This window comes from Ptychodera flava, chromosome 19 (assembly GCF_041260155.1).
Source record: "Ptychodera flava strain L36383 chromosome 19, AS_Pfla_20210202, whole genome shotgun sequence".
Lineage (NCBI taxonomy): Eukaryota > Metazoa > Hemichordata > Enteropneusta > Ptychoderidae > Ptychodera > Ptychodera flava.
In genome coordinates this window covers 30,579,748-30,600,619 of record NC_091946.1, presented here as the reverse complement: position 1 = coordinate 30,600,619, position 20,872 = coordinate 30,579,748, and the positions used below count along the sequence as shown (strand labels likewise).

At 36.3% G+C, this 20,872-nt stretch overlaps 2 protein-coding genes across 5 annotated transcripts in view; both read right to left on the bottom strand.

Moving 5' to 3' along the window:
* The window catches only part of LOC139118143 (uncharacterized), a 40,855-nt gene extending 40,667 nt beyond the window's left edge, over window positions 1-188 (bottom strand). Inside the window, exon 1 of the mRNA XM_070681437.1 lies at window positions 162-188. Within this exon, the coding sequence (XP_070537538.1) occupies window positions 162-188 (27 nt within the window). The remainder of the gene's footprint in view (window positions 1-161) is intronic.
* A 13,963-nt stretch (window positions 189-14,151) lies between these two features.
* LOC139119244 (choline-phosphate cytidylyltransferase A-like) overlaps window positions 14,152-20,872 on the bottom strand; it is a 28,020-nt gene continuing 21,299 nt past the window's right edge. For all 4 annotated transcript variants that reach the window (XM_070682939.1, XM_070682940.1, XM_070682938.1 and 1 more), the window contains 4 exons: window positions 20,500-20,651; window positions 18,984-19,205; window positions 18,262-18,450; window positions 14,152-17,886 (listed from right to left, as the gene is read on the bottom strand). In XM_070682939.1, coding sequence (XP_070539040.1) covers window positions 17,722-17,886; window positions 18,262-18,450; window positions 18,984-19,205; window positions 20,500-20,651 — 728 coding nt within the window. In that variant the 3' untranslated portion in view covers window positions 14,152-17,721. The remainder of the gene's footprint in view (window positions 17,887-18,261; window positions 18,451-18,983; window positions 19,206-20,499; window positions 20,652-20,872) is intronic.

Here is a 20,872-nt window from a genome sequence, read left to right as displayed (position 1 = left end):
CAATAAATGTTATTTTCCCCACACTAGTATCTCTGTATAGTATTTCAAAAGAAACATTCCATATCTACATGTGTTATTACCCTCCCTAACTGTCTCCAACGGTACGTCCTATCGATCACCAACGCTAGGGCTTATCGCTAGCAGCATAGACCCTAGCTCACGTGTTCACACACGTGAGCTAATGTCATAGCGATGTCTGTCTGTCCGTGTGCGTATGTCTGTCTGTCTGTCCGTCTGTTTAGTCGATAACTCAAAAACGCCGGAATGGATTCAAGTCAGATTCGTTAGACAGATACCATATGCTAATTGTAAGAACTGATTAGATTTTGAAACAAATAATGAATAGATTTTAAAAAACTGACTCTGACTGTTGGTCCAATTATTTGGTTTACAGAAATGTTAGGCTTAAAGTTTGCAAATGACACAAGAAGATCGCAGATTTGCCATTCCTACATATTATTTGATCTGCAATCTCTGGCAGACTGAAAACTGTTATTTTACCAGGTACAAAATGTATTATCAATATTAGATCGTTGAATATTGTGACTCAATCACTGGTCATGCAAAACATATAATAAAATATTAGTGTTCAATAGCATTTTCAAACCATTTTACCCAGTGCAAAATATTGAAACGCCTCTCAGACATCAGTTTCTCTTACTTTTCGATGCTAGAGGGGGACACCTCCAGTGTGCGAAATTAACGTCGGTCCGACGGTCCGAGACCGACAGATTTCTCGTCGGGCCGAAAGTTTTAAGCAGCATGTCGGTCCATATGACCGACTGGAATTTGGAATAAATGGTGGAAATTTCTCCGTCAAGACCTGTAACAGATGCAGATGACGACTGACTTTGAATCATGTGATTCACATTTGAATGCCATGCACATATCAATGTTTTCCACCGCGGGAGTGCGGGGCAACAGGGGATATTGATCGCACTTCGTGTCCTGGTGGTGAGGAATTCGATCTCTATGGTACGCCAGACCGGGGGAGGGGCGGTTGACAATGTCGCAACATATAGTAATGTTTGTTTTGCGACATTTTACAATTACGAATAGTCTACATCACTTAACTAGTTCCATACTCCAAAATGTTCGGAATTTTTATAATACAGCCCCCCATTTTATCAAACTGACTCCGTTTTCTTTGCTTTGATTTGAAACGTTCAAAACATAAACGGTTCATAGAGCAGTTTAACATGCTGCTGCGGCTGGTCACGTGCTGCTGAAGCGTTAGCAGTGCTTTCTCTTCGCTCCGTCTCTGAACTGAATTTTTTCGTCGAAACGACCTTGATATCTGGGAATTTCAGTTAACGAAGTCGTACATAGAAGGATAACATCATGACTGTGAGTATAACGGCATGGAGGTTACAAATTGGCAGTTTTTTGCACCCAAGAAGTTGGAGAGATGTGTCACTCGAAGGTTACACACCGTTCACTGTATGGTCACCATTCAATGACCTGATGTACCGGCTTTTTTGCACTATGTCAGTAATTGGTTTCGTACTTGCTGGAACGTTTACTCTACTGCACGCAGTTGATCCTGGAACGTTTACTCTACTGCACGCAGTTGATCAATTTCATAATTTGATACAACTAAGCTGTGAGATTTCGAATGAAAATTACTGCAATGTTGAAGAAAACTGTAAGGAGTTGAACTTGCAACGTGGATGGCATACCAATTACGTAACCACCACATTGAACGCATTAAGGCAGGTAAAATTCAGCGACAAGAATGTGGATGCTGCTGTCCTGCCTTTTGTCCCCTGCCTCCTACAACTTGGTGGTGACGTTGAATTGAACCCGGGTCCCCCAAAAACACGACAAATGAAACTTTCAGCAAGTGGAGACCTAATTAATACCGAGGAACAAGAAGACGAGAGCATGGACTTAGTTCTACCGATTTTGAAAGCAATACAGGTGGATATGAAAGATTTGAAGAAAGAAATGAAACACGTAACAAAAACCGTTGAAAACATACAGAAAACACAAGACGATCTGGTAAGGGAAAATAAAAGACTGTCAGAAAGAATTGATGAACTAGAAAAGGAAGTTGTCGGTCTTCGTTCACAGACATGTCGGAACAATTTGGTTTTCAGAGGGATTAAAGAACAACAAAATGAAACCTGGGAAGATTGTGAAAAAGCTATACGTGAAGTTTTAAGATCAAAGTTACAAATACCGGATGAAGAACTCGAACAGGAAATACGGATAGAAAGAGCGCACCGACTAAACTTTAGACCCAAGGTCGGAGACCCACGCCCGATTATTGTAAGATTTTTGTCATTTAAGGCAAAAATGAAAATTCTACGACTAGCGCGACAGGTATTAACAACAGAATCAGGTTTTAGTATTTCAGAAGATTTCCCACCGGCGGTTCGACGTATACGAAAGATCTTGATTCCTTTCATGGTGAAAGCACGCAAAGAAGAGAAACAATCATATCTAAGTTATGACAAACTCGTTATTAACGGTAAAAAGTATTCATACAATGTCGCAACGAATGATTTGGTTTGCTTATAGAGGTGTGGCCAGGCCCAGCAACTGCAACAAGTTCAGAGAGAAAATTTACACTGTAATGTTAACCAAAAGGTTTCATATTCTATAATATCATGGAATGCAAGAGGATTAAAATCACACATTCAAAATTATTCTTTGAGAGATTATTTTTCTACTTTTTCTATTGTTAGTATATGTGAAACATGGGCAAAGTCTAATAATGAGTTTATAAATTGGTTAGCACCTACTCACAAAGCCTACTCTACTGTACGAAACAGAGTACATAAAAGTGGAAGGTATTCTGGAGGGATTTGTGTTTTTGTTTCAAATTATATTGATAAATATACTAAAAGAGTTTATGGTGATTTTGAAGACACTTTATTTCTTCAAATCACAAAAGAAGCATTTAATGTACCAAATGACATAATCCTAGGAAGTGTATATGTACCACCCGAGGGAGCCTCAACATATGGCGATGAGCCCAACGGTATTGTTCGTTTAGAAAATTATGTTACGGAGCTTAAATCAAGGTATATAAATCCAGATTTCATTTTAGTTGGTGACTTCAACGCTAGAACTGGTAATCTTTGTGACTATTTTAAAGAGTCTCTAGAAGAAAATGATATACACCACCTTGACTACGAGATTGATGATTTTTGTGAAAGTAGAAAATCCAGAGACAACACAATAAATACTTTTGGTCGTACTTTAATTGATTTTTGTTGTAAACTGTATGTACATTTTCTAAATGGTCGTTTTCAAGGTGACAACAATGGTAATTTTACTTGCTGTACAAATAATGGAACAAGTGTTGTGGACTACATTATAGTTAGCACTTCACTATTTGATTACATATGTGACTTTACTGTTGGTAATAATGATTGGTCAGATCATTTCCCAGTCTCTTGTACATTGTCAATTGATGTTGACAATAGCAATGCGTTTGCTGAAAGTTTTGATTCCATTGAGCTACATACATGGGAAAAATATAGATGGAAGCCAGATTTTTTGTCAGATTTTGTTAACCTTTTTACAGGATGATGTTTCACGGAAGGGGTTTGCTGACTTCCAACATTCAATTCAACAATGTAGTGTAGATAATGCTGTACAAATTTTGAAAAATATTTTGCAAAGAGCTGGTAAAAATATGAAAATTCCCACAAAGTTTATAAATAATGATTGTATAGAACCAACAAGACTTTGGTGGGATAATGAATGTGTTAACATTAGGAAAAAGAAATTTGAATATCTTAATAGATTCCGTACTTCAAACAGTGCAGATGATTTAAAAAGTTATATAGATTCTCGCAATCTTTTCAAGAAAGTGTGTGCCGCAAAAATTAAAGCTCACAAGTCGAAGCAACGTATAGACTTACTAGAAAGTGTGAACGATCCTTCCAAATTTTGGAGTGTGATAAAACAGATTAAGACGGGAAGGACAGTTACGAGTCAAAATAAAATTGCATCTGCCGAATGGTATCATTACTTTAAAGATTTGTTCAACACTCGTTGTAATCCTGTTGACACCGATTTCGATAATAAGATCTCAAGTGAATTGGAAAATCATGATTTATATTGTGACAGTTGTCAAAATGATCTTCCCATCTCTGTAAATAAGGATATTACTCATCAAGAAGTTGTGAACTCTGTTAAACATTTAAAGAGGAATAAGTCACCCGGTCCAGATGGACTTGTCAATGAAATGTTTCAACATGGTACTGAGATAATGTGTAATTATTTGTGTAACTTATTTAATCTTATTTTGAGCAAAGGAAATTTTCCTGAGAGCTGGTGTAAAGGGATAATATTCCCCCTACATAAAAAAGGCTCCTTATCTGATGTAAATAATTTCAGAGGGATTTCTTTACTCTCTGCGATGAGTAAAATATTTACAAAAATTATTAACGACAGATTTGTAAAATGGGCAGACGAATCTGGAATTATTGTTGAAGCCCAGGCTGGTTTTCGAAAAAAATATTGTACCATTGACAATATATTTTCTCTTATTTTCTCTTCAATCAATGATTCAGAAGTATTTATCTCAAAAGAAAGGTCGAATGTATTGCGTATTCATAGACTTTTAGAAAGCATTTGATTCAGTAAACCACAGTTATTTATGGCATAGATTAATCTCGTATGGTCTTCACGGTAGAGTTTTAACTGTCCTTCGCTCAATGTACAATAACTTAAAGTCATGTGTCTTATGTAATGGAGGTTTAACAGAATATTTTGATTGTACTGTAGGTACTAGGCAAGGATGTATGTTAAGTCCCTTTTTATTTTGTTTATTTGTGAACGAGTTAGCTTCATATATGGATATAAATCAGAACAATGGTATTTTTATTAATGACGATTTCCCAAATTTAGGAATTTTGATGTACGCAGATGACGTTGCCGATGTTGCTGATTTACCAATATCTCTACAAAGAAAGTTAAATCAACTTGAGTTGTTTTGCAAGCAATGGCTCATGTCTGTAAATTTAGATAAAACCAAAGTCATTGTCTTTAGAAACGGTGGTATCCTTAAACATTATGAACGTTGGTTCTACAATGGTGCAAAAATCAATACAGTCAAACATTATAATTATCTCGGGATTTTAATTTCATCCAGACTGTCTTGGTCACCAGCAAAACATCAATTAGCCATGAAAGGAAAGAGAGCTTTGCACCAAATAAAAATTGTCATAAAAAAATTAGGAGGTCTCCCTTTAAGGGAAGCATTTAAGTTGTTTGATACGTCAGTTTTACCCGTACTTTGTTATGGGGCTGAAATCTGGGGGTGTGATTATTCTTTAGAGATAGAAAGAGTTCAATTGGACTTTTGTCGTTTCTTAATGGGGGTAAATACAAGTGTAAATTTTGAGGTACTCCTTGGAGAATGTGGTCGATTTCCCCTGTCATGTACATATATGAAACGTTGCATATCTTATTGGTTAAAACTTTTAGAAATGGACACTACCCGTTATCCCAAAGCTTGTTACACTATGTTAACAAAATTAGATGAAGCAGGAAGGAGTAATTGGGTAACAAAGGTTAAAAATCTTCTTTATAAATATGGCTTTGGAATTGCGTGGGTTGAACAACAGGTCGGAGATAAAAAGGCTTTTTTACGTTTATTTCAATTAAGACTTCAGGACTGCTACAAGCAAGAGTGGTCTGCTAGTATGCAACAATCACGAAGACTGTGTACTTATGTAAAATTTAAATCTCTACTAGAGCCTGAAATGTATTTATCCTCTATTAGTGTAATGAAATTCAAATCTTGTTTATCCAGGCTTCGCACATCCAGTCATAATCTAGCCATTGAATCTGGTCGTCACTCTAAACCAGTTGTTCCAGCGGAACAAAGATTTTGTGTTTTCTGCCAAAGTAAATGTCGTAAGGTTGTTGAGGACGAATGCCACTTTGTATTGTTTTGTCCTTTATATGACCAGCATAGACTAGAATTGATTCCAGAAAGATTCCGATTGTATCCTACACATGACAAATTTATTGCTCTGTTAACTTCAAAAAACCAGTTTGTTCAATACAAATTATCTCTTTATGTGCACAGATCATTTAAAGCTCGAGAAGAGTTTCTTCTGAAAAGTGTTAACTGTTGAAAAATTAACAAGTACACTTTTTTGCTTTGTATTTTTCTATCTCTCTGTTCTGATGTATGCTTTTTTGCGATGGGCTGAGGCCCAAGCATTAGAAATAAACTACCTACCTATATACTTAACATGCTGCTGCAGCAAGATTTCATTGGAAAAATACGCATCGAGCGTATAGAAATTGCCGACACCATGAAAGGCACACGTCGCCACTCGCGGAAATGAATGCATGATTTCTGATCGAAAAGTTTTGCCGAGCGATTGCTGGGTCTCATCGCCCTTTGAAAGCTTAAAGTTATTAAATTGACTCTGAAAATTTGACAGACACTCTTTTCTGCTGAAAACCATCGCGACACGATCAGTTAATGAGGCCGTAAAATCTTAAAAGGCGTAATTTTTTGCGACATTTTCGGTGAGTTTGCATGCCTGTCGTAAAACGGTATACTTCGAAACAATTTGAAGCCTTACTCTCGGCCTCTAAGAGTATACACGACAGATTGTGCAACTCGACAAAACTGTTATGATAAGGCCGGCGCTTTGTTTTATAAAATGTACACTTGTTATCCAGTCGATATATCGTGGTAACAGTCGGCCTTGTGAACTTTGGTTGAAGACCAACGAGCAAGCAAGATGTTTTAGCGGTCCATAAACAAACGCAGCGAAACGTGAACTTCACTGTCGACTGCAGGTAGCACAATTGGGCAGTCGTGTAATATCTATAGTCCTTGTATCGGGCGTACTTCAAAACCATGGAGGTAAAAAATACCTAAGTATAACTTCATCTATTTCTTCATGAATGCAACAGAGGCTACATTTAAGCATATTTATCCTTTGAAAAATGTTGAAAGTAATCCATACGTCATATCAAAATACATACTAAGTATTTCCTCTCTTCTGTTTTACATTACAATAAAAAGACGTAGCGATCAATGTTTACATAAAAACAATTATTCATATACTCCCCTTACTCATGACTGTTTTCAGGGTACTAAGCTATTCACCCACTCTTCTACCACTCGCGTTAGCTAATTTCAGAAGTGATTTTCAGCTCGCCAACCATTTTCAAATCACAATATCACATGCCCTGGTGTGATGTATAATTGTACACAGCCATGTAGAGAACATCATCCCCCATAGAAAGTCGTGAGAGACAAACTTTCTCGCTTTCACATCATCCACATGTAACTAGTGCATGAGCCTGTATTCCCCGGCCCCCGGATGTTTGACATAATTTTGTAGTTCGAGAGTGGGTGATTTGACATGGCTAGAAAAAATGTCAAATTCTCCTGTTAGTCCCATAGTCCTCCCCCCAATGATGGAAAACATTGATAAATGCATGACAGTGAGGAAGATGATGGCTGTGATCTTTTTCAGATTCCAGATCATGTAGATGAATGATTCATGATCATTCACTTACACTTTCACTTTCTGCAAGCTATGTAAATAATAGTCTTTTGGAATGAATACTTGCTGACTATATTGATAAAAGGACATGAAAAATTAAAGATTACAACATTCAAAAGCATAGTATTGGTGGAAAGAGTTTTGACTTTAATGCAAATACAGGTCGTGAACAATAGTTTTTGCATTTATTGAGGACCGGCAGTTTTCTGTAAGGACCTGAAGCTTTGGCTTGGTGCAGGCCCTTATGACCTAAAGCTATTTTCTCTTAATTTCGCACACTGGTTTCATCGCAAAAAACGTCAACTTTTAAAACCCGTCATTTATTTACTGATGTTATTCTCAGCATCACAAACATATACGCCTCTGCTATGTATCACAGCAAATAGTTATATTTGAGCGCCCCGTAAATGGGATCCTCGTTTTTTTGCGAACCCGGAAGTGTGTCTTGCTCAATGCATTTCCTACCCATAGCGAGGGAAACTGCCCGCGTTCCCATGCTCCCATGCACCCTTTTTCAATGCCAGTGCAACGCCATCTGTGCAAAATTTGTGGTGGTATGCTCCCGTGTGATGGAAAACCTCTCTTATTCTAACAATGACGTAGTTGACTTTGGACTTCGATTTCGTAAATGTGATGTCCATGCAGTGAGTTTGGGTTGGCGCGCTTATAATGCAATCTTCGCCCGCCTGCGGTCCGATATCCCGCATTTATTAGCGATATTTATCTGTTTTGACTTGACCAAAGTTGGCAAAACTTGCTATGTACATTAAAGATACTATGATACAAGATTATTGAAAGTCATTTGACATTTTTTTCAGCCAATTCCCAATATGCATATTTAATGAACCTTCCAAATTAGGGATATATACTGGCATTTACTTGATAAAATTTGGCGAAACATGCTGTGTACATTGATCATTATACCAGGTTGTATAACAGTATTGAAAGTCATTTTGCATTTTCATGTCAGCTAATTCATAATTTGCATAAATAGCTAACAAGCTTTCACGGTTTGGCATATAGAGCTTGAAGGACTTGACCAAAGGTAATTACACATGCTATATTGTGATACAATGACAGTACTCAAAGAAATTAATTATTTTTATTTCAGCTAATTACATATTTGAATACTTAATGACCTTTAGAATTGATCTGTGGTGAAATTCATTGTGTTGATCATAACACTTTAAATGTAGCAAAGCATGTAGCAAAGGTTCAAACTTGCACATAAATGCAATATATAATGAAACACGTGAGCATTTTCAGTTCATATCTGGTTTGTCTAGTATATGCACAGATTATACCAAAAAAGACAGTAACTTGTAAGACTTTAAAAATTTTTCAATACTTTTGTTAATTCACCGTATAAATTACCCACATTAAATTTCAACAAATGTTATATATTCTGCCATCACAACACAAATGAACACTATAAATTCCAAATATAGTACCCACGAGGCAAAGCCAATGTAAACTTGAAAAATGACTGTACAGAAATATTTCAGTATACTAAAATCACTTTTCTGGAATCAAAATTATTAATTATCACACCAAAGCTAGCACGTAATTTCAAACAATAGTACATGTATCTCTAAAAACTAAAATTCATGAACCTAAAAAGGGACTGATGCAGGGTGGAGCTTGGCCTAAAACTGTAAAGGGAAGTGGCTTATGTAAGAGAGGGAACTTTTGTTCATCATCAAGAAGTGGAATGAGAAATAATATTGTCAAATAGCTAGGTTCAAGATTGACTACATCAGTAGAACAATGTAAGATATTGTGGTAATATACAGCAGTGTTTTTGTTAAGGGCGGTACCTAGGTTAATGTTACCTGGGTTCCACGGTCATTTTACCAGGGTTAGCCTTGGTATATCAGTGCAGTCATACTAGCGGACAACAGAAATTTTACCAGGGTTCCCAATGTTCCCCAACCTTAGCAAAAACACTGTCCAGTGTTTATTAACCATGAGTCATTCCCTTTAATATGTTGGGCTAGCTGAGGAACAATAGATTGGATTGGCTATAAACTTAATGGCGATAAGAATAGCAACAAGAGAGACAATCCTATTTAAGATAATGGTGGGGAAGAGATACGCAGAGAGTTAGGAATGAGTGTTTAATAGAAAATAAGAGGCAGTGTGCGAGTGATGCATGCGATGTCATGTGAGCATATTGTCTTTACAAACAATTTGTTTTCTACTTTTAGTGCACCAACAACAAGCCCAAAAATTTGTGACCCTCCCCCTTAGAGGAGCTCAAAAAATTGTGACCCTCCCCCAAACAGAGGCTCAAAAATTTGTGACCCTCCCCCTAATCCCCCCGGCCCTCCCCCCCTGCTAATTTACGTCCAGTCCCCTACTTACCAAAAATTCCGGTCTGCATACTAACTCCTATCCCACTCACAGAACATTGCAAATCTCTTCAAAAGCTTCATTCGTTCTGCTGCGAATCAAAAGATCAAATTACTTTGCTGTTCACGGCTATGACCACCCCCCCCCACCCCACCGCTAAGTGGCACGTATGACCTCAACATGGCCCTAACCAGAAACTTGTCCCGGTGTTTTCGGTTAAACTGATTTTCACGCAGTCTGATGTTATTTTTATTCCTGCCCTATCTTATTACATATTTAGCACTTTGGCATGTGTTTGAGGTCAGAAACGGGTTTGGGATCTCAACACACGTAGCCACCTGAAGGTGAAATGCCGATACGATACCATTTTGATATCGGCATTTGCTCTTAAACCTAGTCGTGAACAGGCATGGTAGAAATACATTCAAAAACGATGACAATGATTCAAACAGGTCTTCAGAGTCAAATTCAGATTCTCCATGAGTTTGGTCAACATATTTTTGGATACAATCTGCAAAGGAGTACTCAAGGTTGCATTATTCTTTGGCGGGAACAATGATCTCAAACATATCATTGACAACGACATGCTACGCCGGACCCAAATCTTGAAAGTTCCTCACAAGCGGAAAACAAACATTGTACCACCGGTAGTGTGAGAACTGTGGTTGCCAAAGTTCCTACTCTTCGATATCAAATGAAGAAAATTTGAGTTATATTACCTGACATTACTAAACACATGAAAGGAAACATGAAAAGATTCGTTGATCTAGGGTAACAATTTGTGGCTGGAAAGTGTCTCTGGACACATTCACCCTTGACCGCACTTGGAGCTGGCCTTGCAGTATGACTGATCAATATCATGTAACCTTGGGAAATCAACAAACTGTTTCCAAAACTTTTAACCGCCAAGTTGAACTCTTGCCAAAACAAAAGGTACACCCTTTAAGGTAGTTCGCGCCCTGAAAATGAAAGACTTAAACTTTTGCTGAAATTTTCCTAAAGCAAATTTTCAACCATTCTCTCTGGTCTTTTTGAATAAAGAGTATATGTATCGTGTTGAAAATAAGTATCACTGCTCCTGTTGATGTCAACAGAAAATGATATAAAGAAAAAGTGGACAGCTGCATTGAATATTCAAATAATCTGCAATCAGCATAACAATGTCTATCTGGTTTCAGTGTCTCTGAAGCTGTTTACGTCTACCGAAATCATTGCCAATGTTATACTTTTAATCTTGTAGATGCTGCTGTGTATATCTCATATTGCAATAGTGTTATTTCTGTGTATGTTCGTCATCTGAACCGTATTTCATTAAAATCGGCAATAAACTCGTATTCGGTGAACTACCTCGAATTGTCTAAACTCACTCAACGTGTATAAACAAGTACTGGAAGTGACTTTGGAGGGAAAACTTCTCAAACTTTATCATTCAGATTTCTTCTCTCGAAACAGGTACTAAGCTCCCAAACCGACCAAATTGCAAACGACCTCAAAAGAGGGATAAAACTGCAGCAAGTGTAAAGGAATACAGTAAAAAATCGTCCCGTTTTTCTCTTGAAATTCAAATAAATAAAGGAAATAAACTTGCTTTGCAGATCTAGATTATATTCAAGAGCGTAATTGACATTTTCTCATCATACAGCCGCTAGAAGGTCACATTTTGGATAAATTGCATCCACGGGTAGGTAAACTTTAATCCAATCACCGTGGGTGGAGGGACGGTGATCCAATCAAAAAAAAACAAAAGAAGGCGTTTAGCTTCTAAACAATCAGCAATCGGCTCAATATTTTCCCCAAATGAATTTGGACCACAAGCAGCAAGGCATGGCATGCGAAAAACTATTTTACTCAAGCAAACTTTCAAGGTTACTGACCCTCAGTGACCCCATGTCAACCCAAACTCTAGAAATTGTTTGTTTTGTTGGTTTTTGTGCCCTGTCTTTTTCGAATATGGATGGAACCTTTACGGACACTAGTTCGCTATCATACACAGTGCTTTTATCATCCACGAAGATAGTCCGTAAGGAAAGCAGTAGCTGAGTTTGAGTTTTCCAACATGCAGCCATTCTTGTTTAACTTGAAATTAAGCTGTGAAAGATACGTGGTAAAACAGTTTTCTTCCACGAATGTACAAGGTGAGTGTTGTCCCTCTCAAGGAAGCAGAGGACACGGCCGCCAGCCGGCAATCTTGGGCACCCCAACAACAACGAAAATTCCGCCGGAGCGCACGAAGTTCCGAAATTGGCCGAATTTTCCCGTTTTTTTTTTTCTCTTGAAATGCAAATAAATAAAAGAAATAAACTTGCTATACAGATTTAGCTTATATTTAAAAGCGTAAGTGACACTTCTCATCATAGAGCTTCTTTAAAAGTCACATTTTAGATAAATTTGAATCCACAACTAGGTAAAATTTGATCCGATCAAAAAGCCAAGAGTGTTACGTTCTTTCCAGAAGACATTTGGCTTCTAAACAATCAGACATTGGCTCAAGTATTTGGCCGCGTGGGGGCATTGTTGGACACTCTTACAAAACTTTCGCCGGAGCGCAGAAAGTTACCAATTGGCCAATTTTCCCCTTTTCTCTTGAAATTCAAATAATGATAAACGTGCTTTGCAGATTTTAATTAAATATTCAACATCGCCATCGACATTTTCTCATCTACTTGAGATTAACATGTGAAAGACAAGTGATAAAACAGTTTTATACTGCTATGGATATGTAAGGTGTGCGTGGTCTCTCTCGAGGAAGCAGAGTTGAGTACTCGGCCGCGTGCGGGCGTTCTTGGGCACCCTTACAAAATTTCCGCAGGAGTGCAGACAGTTAACAATTGGCCGAATTTACTCGTTTTTTCACTTGAAATTCGAATAAACTTGCTTTGCAGGTTTTTATTACAAATTCAAGAGCGTCATTGACATTTTACCATTTACCTAAGATATAGATGTAAAAGATACATGATAAAATAGTTTTATAAGCCTACGGATGTGTAAGGTGAATGGTATTCTTCTCAAGGAAGCAGAGTCGAGTATTCGGCCGCGTGCGGGCGTTCTTTGCGACGCCAACAACAACAAAAATTCAGCCGGAGAGCACAAAGTTTCCAAATAGACCGAATTTTCCCGTTCTTTCTCTTGAAACGCAAATAAATAAACGTAACAAAATGACTTTGCAGATTTAGATTATATTCAAGAGCGTAATTGATATTTTCTCATCATCAAGCAGCTTCGGAGGTCAAACTTTGGATAAAGAGCATCCACAAGTAGGTAAACTTTGATCAACCAAAAAAAACATGTACCAAGGGTGTTACGTCTTTTCTAGAAGAGGTTTTGCTACGAAACAATCAAACATCGGCTCAATATTTTCCCAAAGTGAATTTGGACAAAAAGCAGCAAGGTATAGCAGCGCAAAACCCCTTTACGCCAGTGCACTTGTAAGGTTAGTGACCCTTAGTGACCCCAAAGTTGTGAAAATTGTTTGTTTTGTTTACTGAAACAAAGGTGAGAATGACAAGCTAATTAGTCTGTGAAATGGTGTTATTTAACATACAAAATGTGTTATAAAATTGTTGTTATTATAAAAATGCACATTTCGTGAAATTGCACCAATAGCAATATATCACTATTTCTTGCATAACATAATTGTCATGATGAATGTATGATCAGCTTTCTCAGGGATGTACCATTGGATCCTAGGGGTGGTCTACAATGGAAAAAGAGCTGTCGAGCAAACATATTCTGTTCTGCAACCTTGCCTTTTTCACAACAAAATATTTGCAAGTGACTGGAAACTGGAAGCAGAATGTTAGAAATGCTATGTTTGCAACATAGAAATGGAAATAGCCAACAAAATTTTGTTAAATCTTGAAATGTTTGGTAAAATTGGCCTGTCATCATTTTAACAACTCTCTCGAGATCTACAGTGAGAAGTAACAAAGTAATGTAATATGATCTGTACTGTGTGTAGTTTTCAGTGTATCTAAAGGCTGAAATTGTGACTGGATGTCATTTAAAGTTATACAGTCACCTGTAATCTAAATATGCCCATATATGGTCAAAGGGGCGTTCCTTGGTATTCAAAATGCCCATGTGAGGGCGCTGTTTTTCAAAAGCCGCCACCCTCTTAAAATCTGTGATTGGTTAGATTTTCCATAGTAACTGTGGCAAAATTGGAACAGGTGACAGTATACCTTTAATGCTATCACGTTTCTACACCTGATGCAGATGTAGAGAGTTCTGATTTTATATGACTCCAAGCAGTCAGTACATCAGAAACGTCTTGCTTTAAGAAAGACAAGATATTTGAAAGTGGTGATGATAAAAAGTCGTACATCAAACATTTGTTTAAGTTTATTGTGCATCAAAATAATAGATGAAATATCCATTTATCATAAAGCAATTGCACTTAAGAGCCATAAACTTACAACCAATTTCAGTTTCAACTTGTCAGAAACATATTTTCTTACATAGGTAGCCAAGAACTGACACTGTCTGTTGTTTGCAGTATTGCATACACACATTTACATCAAATATTATTCACTTTGATGGTTTGCCTCTATAAAGATAGAAGTTTACAGTGAAATGTTGTAGAATATAATTTCAAATATTTGGAAAGTAAATTTTATCTTATTTGCATTTTCATAACAAAAGCAACAGAAAATACTTTAACCTATTAAATATTCTGGTAATATTTTATTTCAAATGGATACATTTGCCATTTTCTCTCATTGGATATTTTCAGTGTCCTCTTGGATGGCATTTCATCGGATGCTGCAACCTGGCCACAAACTCTGACCTCTTGTACCAAATTGACCTCTTGACCAGTTATAAGATAGAGGTAGATCATCTGCTAATACTATGTCATAGTATTTTATCAGGCATACCACCATATCACCAATATTAACTATTTAAATAAGGAATTATCCTGTCATATCTCATATAGCTAAATAGCCAATAAAATTTATCCATTGTACAAATATGCAAATCATTGATACAATGATAGCCAATCAACAGTCTGTAAATTGAAGTCCAAAGAGTACAGTGCAAATCATCTTGTGTCACAAAAGTCTTTTGTTGACTGTTATTTTTATTCCCTATACCACATGAGAGGCTTTTGTCCCAAATAATGTAAAGAAATTAACTCTGGCAATAAAATGAGTACAAAAATCTTCATAGGTACATTCCTTATCCTCTAAAATTTCACTTTTGCAAAAGACATTTCAATCACATTTTGTTTTTCCTCTATAGTCATGCAAACTAGAATGTAAAAATGTTTCCTCAAGAACTTACAAAATTGATAACACCAAAAAGAGTAACAAAACATGCATGTGTGTATGTCTGGAAATAATTGCAATTACAGAGTGTTTACATAAGATTTTTTTGAAACAGAAATATCTCGATCCTAGAGTAACTGATGTAGATATAAGAAACATCAAGCATACATCATTGATATTGTTTATTCTTTTTTGTCTTTGTTTTTTTGTTTTATCAGTTTTAATGAAATTCATGTGGTTTCAAGAATTCATGTAGAAATTAACCTACTATGGAACACAACGTGTTTCCTCATTTAAAATGTTTTGCGACTGGGACTAACATGAAAACAACTGAAAAGCGCCTTTTTACAACATTAGAAGTGTGTGCATTTGGACATATTTGTGGCCTACAACATTTATTCCCTGATGGTATTAGCTGACTCAACCACACTGTTTGGAGATATTGGTGTAGACAATGGTACCCCTTGTGAACAGCAATGTTGTGTAGAATTATTGAACCTGATCAGTGTAACCTAAACAGCTCCGTCCCATGTCCCTGTAACCAATCCCATCCATACTCACCATTGAAAACAATGGATTTGGGTGAAACCATGGTGTTGAAACAGTTACAGCTTTAACCTGTTCACCCCTATTTCCAAGTAAACAAGGCCACAATTACCATTGATAACCATGGGTTTGGGCCAAACCATGTAGTGAAACAGTTATATACTAGACTCAAATGTTGCTCAGAAATCTCTTGAAAAACAAACTCTGGCAAGAGTGGTTCCATGATAGCCTATTTTTTGTAGAAAACAAAAAATTCACCAGTATTGCATCACATGATTTCTTGGAAAGAATCACATGAAAGCAATGCTACAATCTCTGTCAAGTTCAAAGGGGACTGAAGTGCCAGTATTATGATACACTTCTAGAGGAATTTAAGAGAGGAAACTTACTCACTGCACTGATCAGGCCAAAGGGTCCTAACAGCAAAGCCAGCAGTGCTTAATTTCCCATGAAATGGCCTGGTACCTTATATACTACATGTTTTTGTTTTTTTGTACAGATTTTTTTATCTGTTACAGGTTTTTTTTGTCAACAAAGATATCATATTGTACAAATTCTCAAATTTTACAATTCTTTGATGTTACAGCTGGAAGTACTGAAATTGCTTTTGCAATAACTTCACCATGTAGCACAGACTAAACGTATTAATAGCACACTTTCATGAAATTGAGCAAAAATGCTGTTTTCTGTGATCCTTTATCATTTTAACTCCTCCCTGCAATTTCTGAATCTACAAATACCTTACTTATGAACTGAAACCAAATACTTTTAACCTACACATGTGCATGAAGGAACGGTTTAGGTGATATAGATTTGAATTTGTAAATAAGAATGCTGTTGTCTTGAGTGTAATTTTCGAAAGTAGTTCATTCAATATTGTTGAATTATTATTTCACTGTTGTTTCTGTTGTCTACAGCAAATATACGACTTGAAATCATCATTGAAATCATCAGCGTCAGTACATTAAATACACTTCTAATCAACAGATGATTATCTTTCTAAAAATGCATCTTTCATTTCCTTTTGTAAAATTTTCCTCATACTATAAAATACCATTCGTTTGTAATAAAAAATGACACAGAGATTTGCCATTTGTCAAAGTCGTTATCCCTGTAAAAGCATACAGAAGGTGTAAATTGACATTACCATGGTTTTGTATCTTGTTTGTTTGTGGAAGGCCCTTTCATGCTAATGGGGAGGCCTGTACATCCTTTCCTACAATATGGTTTGGGCCATACCAGCCCTACAAAGGTACAGGGTGACATATGCTGCTGGTCAATGCAATAGGGATAGGAACACACTTCCCTAAAATGCTACAGGCTCGGAGCCATGCCACCCTTCATAAATGGAAAGGGTCATATACAGAGTAATTCTTCTTACAGCAATATGTATATTCCTATGTAGGTCCTAATCAACTGGAAAAGGCTGGAAAAAATATTGAAACTTTTCAAAAAGTGAGGCTTTGCTAAATACTGTGAAATCACTCATTTTCACAGGGATATAAATTGACTATTGTTGCCCTCAGACGTTTTCACCCGGATTAACACTGATTTGCCAATAACACTATAGAATCTATAGTTATTCAACATTTACACTTAGATTTAATTCAGTGACTTTCATTCATTAGAAAAATAGAAAAAATTAAATCTAAGTAAATGTTTACTGCCTTCACGATACCCTAAATATCTGATAACAGCATCGTGAAATAAAACGAAGAACTCAACAAACCTATGGACCAAAAGTTGACCAAATATTCCCATTTGTCATGCATCTGCTATATTATCTTTCAAAGAATCACAAGTCACAGACCCATCTGCCAAAAGGAAACATTTACTTTTAAAACAATTTAGAGATATGATGGATTTATACAACAATAAAGGAAAAAGACAACATGATGATTTAATATGCATTTCAGTAAAACTTTTCTTTCAGTCCCTATAATCCAATGACAAAGTTTTCATTGATATATTCCTTTCCTCTTGAAATCTAACCCATCCTGTCCACATGGTAACATCAACTTCTGGACAGGATTCATATGTTGGATATGATGTGCCTTTTGTGTCTATTCATCTGAGTCTGAATCTGGATCTGATTCAAAAGAAATATTTCCTCCAGCAGAAATGAATGATGTACTTGATGATCTAGACATGCTAGGTGACGATGGGGGACTGCCGGTAGGGGATACAGCTCGCTTGATTTTATCCTTGCCACCCTGCCACATCTGATTCTGAAAGAAGAAAGAATCAGAACAATTATCTATAGAGGGCGCTACACGAGTATGAAGTTCCTTTTTTGGATGCTTGCACCATCGCTGATCCAGCTCATGATAAAATGAGGAAAGAATCGAATATTTAGGTATTAAAAAAAAGACTCTGGTGCTGCTAATGGCCTTGCCTTTGACAATAACCTCTCTGCGGAGGTATAATTGTCAGAGGATGATATTTTCAGTTTTGACGGTTCGTTAAAATGGTCATAGATATACATAATACCATTGCAATTTTTTCAGAATCACTAAAGCAAATGTTTAATAATAATATCATTGATCACTCTATTTCCACCAAGAAATAAATGAATAGTGTACTGCAACAAAGTGCATACTTACCAGAGTTCCCTCTCTGCCGAACAAATCAAGAAAATTGCCGATAAATTCCCTTGACCTTTCGTCCCACCGCTGGAACAGCTCGATACCTTTATCTTCAAATTTATGAACTAATTCTTTAGATTTGGTTTCTACAGACTTTACTTTTTCTTTCACTTTGTCATAGCCTTCTTGAAATTGGAACTTCTTTTCCTGCAAGTAGGACGAAAAGGGAACTTACTTGTAGGCCTAGGAAATGGACTGCTTTTAGAAGCTCGAAAGCCTTGGTGAGAAAGCGTGCAATGTTACCTGAATATAGCAAGTCATTATGTGTTTTGAAACACACCTAATCCGTTATTTTATTCCTCTGTGATCACTTGCATCAGTCGCAAACAGCACTGCCAAGTTTTGAAAGAGATAAGTAAAGGCATGTCTGAGTAATGCCTTTAGACATGAAACAGACAGAAACAAAATGGCTGCCTGGTGGCCATATTGGATCACATCAACAAATAAATTGACATGTATATGTATGCCATAGTGTATTATCCTTGTACATAGTTTAAAAGAAATCAGCCGGGGCATGACTGAATTATCTGCATCAATAAACAAACTCATGAAAGCACACAGGCAAATCTTTAAGTCTAGCAGATGACAAGTGGCATACACAAGCTCACACCATGCTTGATATGACCACTGTCTCTTTGTAATTTCATTCAAATTAGACTAATTTATTCACGGAATGTTACCTTTATAAAGCCAACATTCAATTCTTTGGCTGTGTAGCCTCGTCGTAAGTTTCTTCGGACATATTTATCATAATCTTTGACAATCCTTGCTATGAGGTCCGATGTGGAAATCCCCTCTGTTCTCTTTGTTGGCACAAATTTACCAGCAGCTTTGATATCTTTGTACACGTCATCAGAGTCTTTGGAGACATACGGAAGATCATCATGGGCAACAAAGTCAATCTGTATATGTAAATGAGTGACATGTTTTATTCACTGAAAAACGGGTCAGGGACTGGACTTATTAAGGGTTGATATCTTGTTACTTGAAATGATTATTTGTAAAAAAAATAATTGGTATACTTGGTATAATTGGTATACTTATCATAGCTTTAAAACCAAACGCTGCTCAGAAAGCTTGATCACCTTTCTCTTGAACATCTCTCTTTGAAAATTTCAAAATTTCTGAACAGATTTTTGAACAAAGCACCAGCAATGAAAAAGTATTTAAATCTATCACTGGATATTCTATGTTATTATAAACATATGGCTTGTCTGTTTGTTTTTCTCTTATTGAAATATATTGTACACTGGGGACAGATATTCAGACTGTCTAACCTTTTTAATACTTTTAAGGTCTACTACTTGTGGGGGTTCATTTTGAATCTCAGACAGTAACCAAAGTTTTCAACAGCTAATTTTTATGAAACTCAAAAAATTTTCCTCATAGAGTTATTAAACAAAGGTATGGCAGTCATTTTGAATATCTCATATTGGTAAATTTAAAATAATTTGTTTCCATGGTAACAAAATTTGCACAGTTACCACTGAATTTTATTTTTGATTTGAAAGAGAACAGTTTAAAGTTTCGTTGAGGAAACTTTGAGCAAAAGTTTACATTTTGATTTTAAGTTTAAAGTTAGATTTTGATTTTGATTTACCTAAAAATAGTACAACATGCAGTAAAATATGTCTGCTGTCTGCAGTCAGAATAGATTAAACAGACAAATACATCTTTACATCCTTAGGGACCATCTCAGATTGTTGCATAAGTTCAAGAAACGAAATTTCTTTGTTTACATCAACACCCCCTCCCCCTAAATGAAAGTTCAAAAGTGCGAAATGTTGATATCTGCCTGAGAGTACAATATAGCATTTTGCTGTAGCTACTGAAGAATATGTATCCCCTGACCACATTACATCATCAAATTTCAGTACTAACCATAGCATGAAACGAACCGAGTTGGAAACAGTTACAGCAAAATTTTTCGGTATAAGTTTGCAGTTTTTGTTTATTTTACACGTACAATGTAAAGAGAACTTGTAATCACAAAATAAAAGTGCGAAAGTGAAGTTCACCAATTGAATGGAGGTCAAACCCTCTCCCCTGTAAATGAACAAATTTCGCTTTCTGAACTTATGCGACAATCTGAGACGATCCCTCATCCAATATTGTCATAAAAATAAAGTTGTACCAATATTCTGTAATGCAAGTGGAAAAATGCGACAACTGGGCAGAAAATGCTTGTTTACTAACCTTGTGTTCATCTAAATAATCTGGTGTTATTGTCCACGGAGCATCTGTAATAACTTCATCTACATATCTACAGTGTCTGACTGCTTCATAACGTTCCCATTCATTCATTACTGTGTTACCTTTCATATGATGAGTCAGTTCATCACTGCACACTGTTAATACATAAAAAAGATCAAATATTAAGGTTAGACAAAAACATAATAAAATATTCCAATCTATATTCAGACTGTATAATGCACAATTCAGGGCAGATGAATATTCTACATTGATAACAAATCATATAAAATTTCAATACTGAAACAATGCTCAATAATATAATTTGCATAAATGAATACTAATCTGCCCTGTATCTTGCACTATCAGGAATACATAA